This window comes from Eubalaena glacialis, chromosome 10 (assembly GCF_028564815.1).
Source record: "Eubalaena glacialis isolate mEubGla1 chromosome 10, mEubGla1.1.hap2.+ XY, whole genome shotgun sequence".
NCBI lineage: Eukaryota > Metazoa > Chordata > Mammalia > Artiodactyla > Balaenidae > Eubalaena > Eubalaena glacialis.
This window is the reverse complement of record NC_083725.1, coordinates 25,772,917-25,780,290: the sequence shown is the minus strand read 5'-3', so window position 1 is coordinate 25,780,290 and position 7,374 is coordinate 25,772,917. Positions and strand designations below refer to the sequence as shown.

The following is a 7,374-nucleotide window of genomic DNA, read 5'->3' as shown; positions in this document are numbered from 1 at the left end:
CACTTGGTTTGTCCATTCCCCTCCTCACCACCACACACACACCTTCGCAAACACATTCACAAACATTGGTAGATTTTCTGAGTTTTTCTTTAAGTAAGAAAAAGACTAGTAACTCTCTACCAAAGGGCCTGGAGCCATGTGGGCATGCTGCACACTAAAACATTAACAATTGCACAACCATATGTGTAGTCTGACTCTGAAATTAGGAACATGACATTGATGAACATACACTGCTATTTCCCAAATTTGGTGGGAACCCATCGAAATAATGACACTTTTTCCTTTATATCAGGGTTCTTTACCTTGGCTGCACATTAGAATCATCTGGAGTCCTTCTAAAAACAAATAATACTCAGATTCAACCCCAGAACAATTACATTAGAAACTCCTGGAAATAGGGCTCAAGCTTGGGTCATTTTCTAAAGGTTCTAGGTGATTCTAATGTGCTAATCCCACAATTCTAATCTGTTAAGTCTGTGGAGACCACAGACTATAGCATCGGCATCGCTAAGGAGCTTGTTTAAAATGCAAGATCTCAGGCCTCAGTCCAGACTGTATCAGAATCCAAACTGAATTAGAATCTGCATTTAAAAGGGGCTTCCCAGTGATTCATAATCACATCAAAGCATGGGAAGTACTGGTAGGTATCAGTGATTCTCACCTCTGGCTACACAGTATAGTTATCTAAAGGACTTTTGAAAAATGCAGATTCTTGGGTTCTACCCCCTGAGATTTTTATTTAATTGGTCTGACGAAGACTCAGAATAAATATTTTGAAAAATCACCCCTGACTACATAAACTGTGCTGCCAGGGATGAGAATCACAATGCTAGGTAGGCAATGGCAGTGATAGGCTAAATTCAGCAAGGAATGCCTTTATGAGAGGTGCTATGAAAAATGAGGTTTAACAATATTCCCTTTCTCCATGGTTACCTTGGAATTGGCACAGGGAACAAATGTGATCTGTCTAGTGTGGGGTATTCTAGTAACATGTTTAAGAAATGTCTATTTCATGTCTCTTCCATAAACATATATGTTACATTTTTTATTCTCTTTGTTATAACTGTAGTTTATTAGTAACTAGCTCTATTTGCATAATGACAATAACCAAACTGGAATATGCTACTCTTAGAGACATGACTCATGTTCTAGTTTTACTCAGTGACAAATAATTTTAAATATTTATATTAAAGCAAACATGGAGATATTACAGAGTAAAATATACATTTTTTGTGAATTTTAATAAAACACAAGGCCTCAAAGAAATTTTGTGCTTTTAGTGGACAGTTCAGGCTGTGCTACAGACCTCCGAGTAGAATGGATTTATTTTCCCTCTGCCCTTGGGACTAGTTCAGAGGGAAAGTTTGAGGAGCACTGAACCAATTGAATTATTTGAAATATGACACTCTTAATTGACTTGGTTTCAAATCCTCAGCAGTTGGAGGATCTTGGCTTATCTCAAATGCTAGAAATACTGTAATATTTGTCACTTCAATCCCAGCCAAGGGTCAAATGCAGTATCACAAATAGAAGGTAAAATAAATTCTAAAAGTCATTTTTTGGGGTCGACAACTTTATTCACATGATAGCTATAGGGGCTGACAAAGACTTCCTTTAACATTTCTTTCTTCTGGCAGTTGATTTAGAGTTTGGTTGCTGAGCGTGGGATGAAGGGATGTGTGGTGAAACGCACCAGGGGCTTGTTAGAATTCTATGTCATCACGAATCCAGTTTACTTTTAACCTTGTGGCTTGTCTGACACATTTGCAGTAAGAGTTGGGGAATAAATCTAATGCTCCCTGGCAAACACTTGGCAGCCACTGAGAGCAGCATCTTTAGAGATCACAAAATCAATCCTAACACTGGAGGCAGCCCAAATATTGTGCGAGCAGGTCAGAAGTGTCGTGGGGTGCCAGAAAAGGCATCCATGACAGCAGTGGGATCTCAGTGCATACAGAAGACAGCTCTGGAGTGTTGCAGTCAATTCTAGGAGCTGTGGTATCTCAGTACTGATAGGATCTCACAAGGAGCCATATAAGGATAACTGTAATCAGGACAACGGTGAAGTTGAGACACAGCTCCCTGGTGGATCGTTCCATTCTCAGAGCAGCTTGGTGAGAACTGAAGGCAGACTTCTGAAGGCACACAAAAGACCTCCTGCTTGTCCTTACCTCCTAACTGAAAGTAACAAAGAAAACATAAGAAATTAGTGAGCATTCTTTCCTCAAAGGAAACAGAAGCATTATGGAAGAGGAACGTGTTGGCTGAATTGTGTCCACCCTAAATTCACATGTTGAAATCCTAACCCCCAGTATCTTGGATCTGACTATAAATTTTTTATTTTTTTATTGAGGAATGTGACTATATTTGAAGATAGTGTCTTTCAAGAGGTAATTAAGCTAAAATAAGGTCATTAAGAGGGGTCCTAATCCAATATGACTGGTGTCCTTAAAAGAAGAAGAGATTAGGACACAGACATGTACAGAGCGAAGACCATGTGAAGACACAGGGAGAAGATGGTCATATGCAAGCCAAGGAGAGAAGTCCCAGAAGAAATCAGCCCTGCCAATACTTTAATCTCAGATTTCTAGCCTCCAGACTGTCTTTGGACTAGAGCTGTTACTCTTCCCTGGGTCTCCAGCCTCCCACCGACCCTACAGATTTTGGACTTGCCAGCCTCCACAATCACATGAGCCAATTATATCACACACACACCCACACACACGCACACACACACCCTATTGGTTCTGTTTCTCTGAAGAACCCTGACTTATACAGATAGCCTGGCTTTTTTTCCTTATGTCACAAAGACCAACATAGTCCTCATTATATTGTTGCTTTGACAAAATAAAAAATATTATATTTTTCTCTCTCCAATTTCTGCGTGTGTGTGTGTGTCTGTGTGTGTGCTTGCTTTGCTAACTTAGAGTACCAGCAAGCAAGGTCACCAAAACAGAAAAAGTGTTGTGGTTTAGTATTGTTCTTGCTTTGAATTACATATAGAAGTAGGATACCATAATTTTTCAGGTTTCAGGCTGACCTATCTTTGTGTAACCCTGTGAAAGCATGAACTAGTTCAACAGCTGCTTGCCCTCTTTAAAAAGCCCTGCATTGAGCACAGAGCTTACTGGGGTCAACCAAAAGTCCCTCACATAACAGGCACTCAGTCCAAAGAGCAAGTGTAAACCCCATGGGTACTTCTATTTCAACAAGGGCTTGTGCCAGCTATTTTTAGTCAAGTCCAGGATGTGCCTATATTGTAAACACTTCAAAAAGCAAGGGTGGTATCTTTATAGTCTGTACAGGTAGTACATGCAGGAAACCATACTTTGAGAACATAAAATTATTGCCCCCAGTGATGTGGCATAATTGACACTGTGTATATGCAAACCAAATGAAATTAAAGATTAAAGATAAAATTTTAAATATTTAGGACAAAAGTCTACTATGGAGTGAAAAAGTTTAGGGGGAAAGAGCGTTTTGTTTATTTGCGAAGAGTGGCCTGAATGGTATTTTTAACCATCTAACCTGACTGAATTATTACTTGTAATGACTGTATTTGTTATATTATTAGTGTACCAAATTATTAATTGTATAAACCAGCTGAATAATCCTTTTTCATATTATGTAATTGTTGGTATAACAACACAAGTTCAAATAAGATGATATCAACCAGTAGGTTGTTGAATCTTGGTTTAAAATATGACCAATGATAACTGATTTATGTTTCATTTTCCTTTTAATTCTTACTTATATTTTTGCCCTCCATGTGAAGGACATAGTAAATTTCCAATGAAAATCTTTACAAAGATTTGTTTGAAGGAGAAAGTAAACAGAAGAAAATGAAGTATAAAGGAAGTAGAGAGAATGTGTAAGAATGTACACAAGAGCAGAAGGGAATAGGAAGGTAAGGAGTTTAGAGGTAAAGGAATCTAAAGACTCTAAAGCAGATTCTTCCTTATGAATTTATTAATAAAATTGAACCCTGATTCAAACACAAATTTGTTTGGGTAAGTTCTGAAGAAATACAGAGAGAGATATGCAAAAAATATGCATCCCTATCTATAATGATCAAAACAACCCAATTCAGGGAGGGCAAAATAACCATCTCACCAAATCTTATTAGATTAAAGCTCTTAAGTAAAGGGAATCATGGATAGTGGCCCAACAAGAACATACTCAGAAAATGTTTATGAAAGTTGTCCACAGCTTTGTTAATGTGACCTTCACAACAACTCTGTGACCTTCACAACTCAGGCAAGTTTTTTTTGATTTTTCTCTCTCCCAAGATTATAGCTGAGAAACTGACTTTTAGAGAGATGTTAAGTTGTTTCTGTAATGGCACATAGGAAGTTACAGGCAGAACTAGAACTGGCAGACTGGAAATAGTTGCTGGAATTGTGTTACTCCGTAGGAGTGATTACATGAATGAGTTATTACTGCAAATAACTGTCCTGGCTAGTGTAAATTTTCGACCTTTGGGAAAACAATTTGACATTTTTTTATTAGAGTTGATAATGCTCATTCCCTTTTATCCAGCTATTTCACTTCTACTCTAGAAACTCAAGCACATATATACCTGGATACATATACAAGAATGTTCATAGCAACATTTTCATATTATTCCTAAGCTGGAAAAAACTCAAATGTTCATCAGCAATAGAATGGATGTGAATTGTGGTATAGTCATACACTGGAATGCTATAGAGCAAAGAAAATATATGAACTACAGCAACACATAATAAGATGGGTGGATTTCACAAACATAACTATTGGGCAAAAGAAGAATTTACAAAAAGAAACACAGAATGTGATTCTATTTTTACAAAGCCCAAAACAGGAAACTTAATTATATTGTTTAGGAATGCAGAGATGATAAAACTATAAAGAAAAGCATGGATAAGATTATCTCAACAATTAAGATGATGATTACCTATGGTGGGACAAAAGGGGAAGGTGATGAAGAATGGACTTCTGGGGTGCTCCAATGATCTATTTCTTGGCCTGGGTGATATTTATACAGGTGTTGCCTTAAAATGATTGTTCAAACGGTATGTATTGGGCATTTTTCACAATTTTTTCAATAGTCTCTGAATTGACAGGCTACCCATAACACTTATTTATTTCCTATGGTTTACCTCTTACTATTTCTTGCACTTTGATGGTGGACGTAAACATTTGTTTTTTTATGTATATTTTTAAAATAATAAAACACAGCATTAAGGTGAGAATTTCTAATGAATCCAATTCAATCAACATATATGCTAACTGTAGGGGGTGGACTCTACTTTCACTCACATTTATACCAAAGTTAGGTAAAACCTCAGATCAGCAATCTTCCATTTTTCTGCTGTTAACCTGCAAAGACAATTTTGGCTTCATTTTGAATCTTTCCTGAAGTCAAGATCACACCATATGATCTAAAGTGATTGTCATATGGTGAAATAAAAAACTCTGAATAAATTGCTTGACATTGACTTTCTTTGAATGGAGACTTTGAAAAGATGGAAGACATACTTTATGATATGGAAAAAAAAATTTTAATTGGAAGGGAGAAAATGCATAACATAAGGTGAAAAAAGGAAAACAAGAATCAATAATATTCACTTTCTACTTTAAGAAATACTGTGTACAATAGGCATTGCCTATTTTATTAAGAAATGTAAATATTCCTCTGCTTTTCTCATTTGCAACTTGTACACATATACACACTGTACACTAAGCTTAAAAATCCTGCTGTTACCTGAACAGGGTCAAGGACACACCGCGCTGCAGTAGGCTTCTCCTCTCTCTCTCTCCAACTTGGGCTCCAATCCTGCTCGTGTCCCAGGCTGTCTGGACTCCTGGGCTCTGGGCAGGGCCTAAAGTAATCTGAGGGAGGTGGCAATCACTGTGATGTCACCAATGAAACATCTTGAAGGAACAACCTCCAAAGGTTGGAGGCTATTTGTGTTTAGGGGGCCATGGAAATGTGTTGACTAAGGCTCTTCCTTTGGCTGCCAATTTGTATTAAAAGCCCAGGGACTTAAAATCTTTTCTTTCCAGTTGACTTTTGGTACAATTGATGTAGGTTTTAAACTCATCTTTTACATCTTCATGAGTATCTCTAACGTTTAAAACATCATAAACCGAGAGTGACAGACTAATATTAACAAATCTTTGCTGCATTTGGCTGCCCCCCCCACCCCCACTCAGCATATGAGGGTGTAAAAATGTGACTTCATTTAACCACCCATATTTTCAGCTTTTTGAAGCGTGAAGAATTCTCTGCTTTGCACATGCACACCCCAAACCACACACACGCACCAGAATTCAACAGGCATCTTTTACCTCCTTCAAAATTGACTTTAGTCCAAGTGGTGAAAGCTATCTCCCCAGTCACCTGTTCCACATAACTTTCCAGCTAAGCTGTATGTTGCAAGTTACACATTAATATACAGTTTCATCTGAAACAGCTGTGGAAGCCATGGTATATATATCTCTGTCAATATACTAATACAGCAGTAAACCCATACTGCAAAATTCAGTCATTTGGATAGATAGGGGGTAGCAGGAGAACTGGTCAAAACTAGTGAAAAACATGAGTTATAGGATATATCTGAAAGAAATAAAACTGTATAACTTTCAAATATAAACATTAAAACTAGACTACTAAAATGAGTTTGTAATCAACTTTTCAGGTGTCTGGAGGTAAATGGAGCCTCTGAAGTGCGTAACTGAACTTGAAAACCTATCAATTAAACATAACCTTAGCAACTGTGCTTGTTCATCAGATTCTTTCTTTACAGATAATAGAACAAACCTCCCCTCTGAATTCCCAGTTAGGGTCAATCAAAATAATACATTCCCAGAACACATAAACAAAATTCCCTATTTAGTTGTGTTCATAGCCAAACCTTTCCCCATCATTTCTCATGCACTAGAAATGTTACTAAAGGAAAGACTTTCCATTTCATTTCTTCATTTTGATATAAACCTAATGATGGGGAATCTTAATATAACATTCTGTTGTCACATGCCTTGTAAAGAGACAGCTTGCTGAAGTGACAGGTAGTATATAGTAATTATAGTGCAGTCAAACACTGGCAAATTCCTTGAATGTAGTCAGATTTCTGTCTTTTGCTTCCAAGCACTTGCCAGATTGTCTCAAATGCTAGGAATATTTTCCTACTCACTAAGCCACACCCATCCCTTTTTTAACCACTCAAAATTATTTTTTGTCCAATTAAAAAGTTATATATTTATTGTAAAAAATTTGAAAATGTAAAAGTATAAAGAAAATTTAATATCACCACCCAAAAGGAAAAAAAACCTTTATATTACTTTTTATTCATATTTGAGGTTGCATAGAAACAATCTCAAATTCACAAGATA

The 7,374-nt window shown here is 36.9% G+C and overlaps 1 protein-coding gene across 3 annotated transcripts in view; it reads right to left on the bottom strand.

Moving 5' to 3' along the window:
- Positions 1-1,567: 1,567 nt before the first annotated feature.
- LOC133100093 (solute carrier family 35 member F2) overlaps positions 1,568-7,374 on the bottom strand; it is a 115,332-nt gene continuing 109,525 nt past the window's right edge. For 2 of the 3 annotated variants that reach the window (XM_061204002.1, XM_061204003.1), the window contains one exon: positions 1,568-2,178. In XM_061204002.1, coding sequence (XP_061059985.1) covers positions 1,987-2,178 — 192 coding nt within the window. In that variant the 3' untranslated portion in view covers positions 1,568-1,986. The remainder of the gene's footprint in view (positions 2,179-7,374) is intronic. The other variant, XM_061204008.1, reaches the window with a different exon arrangement.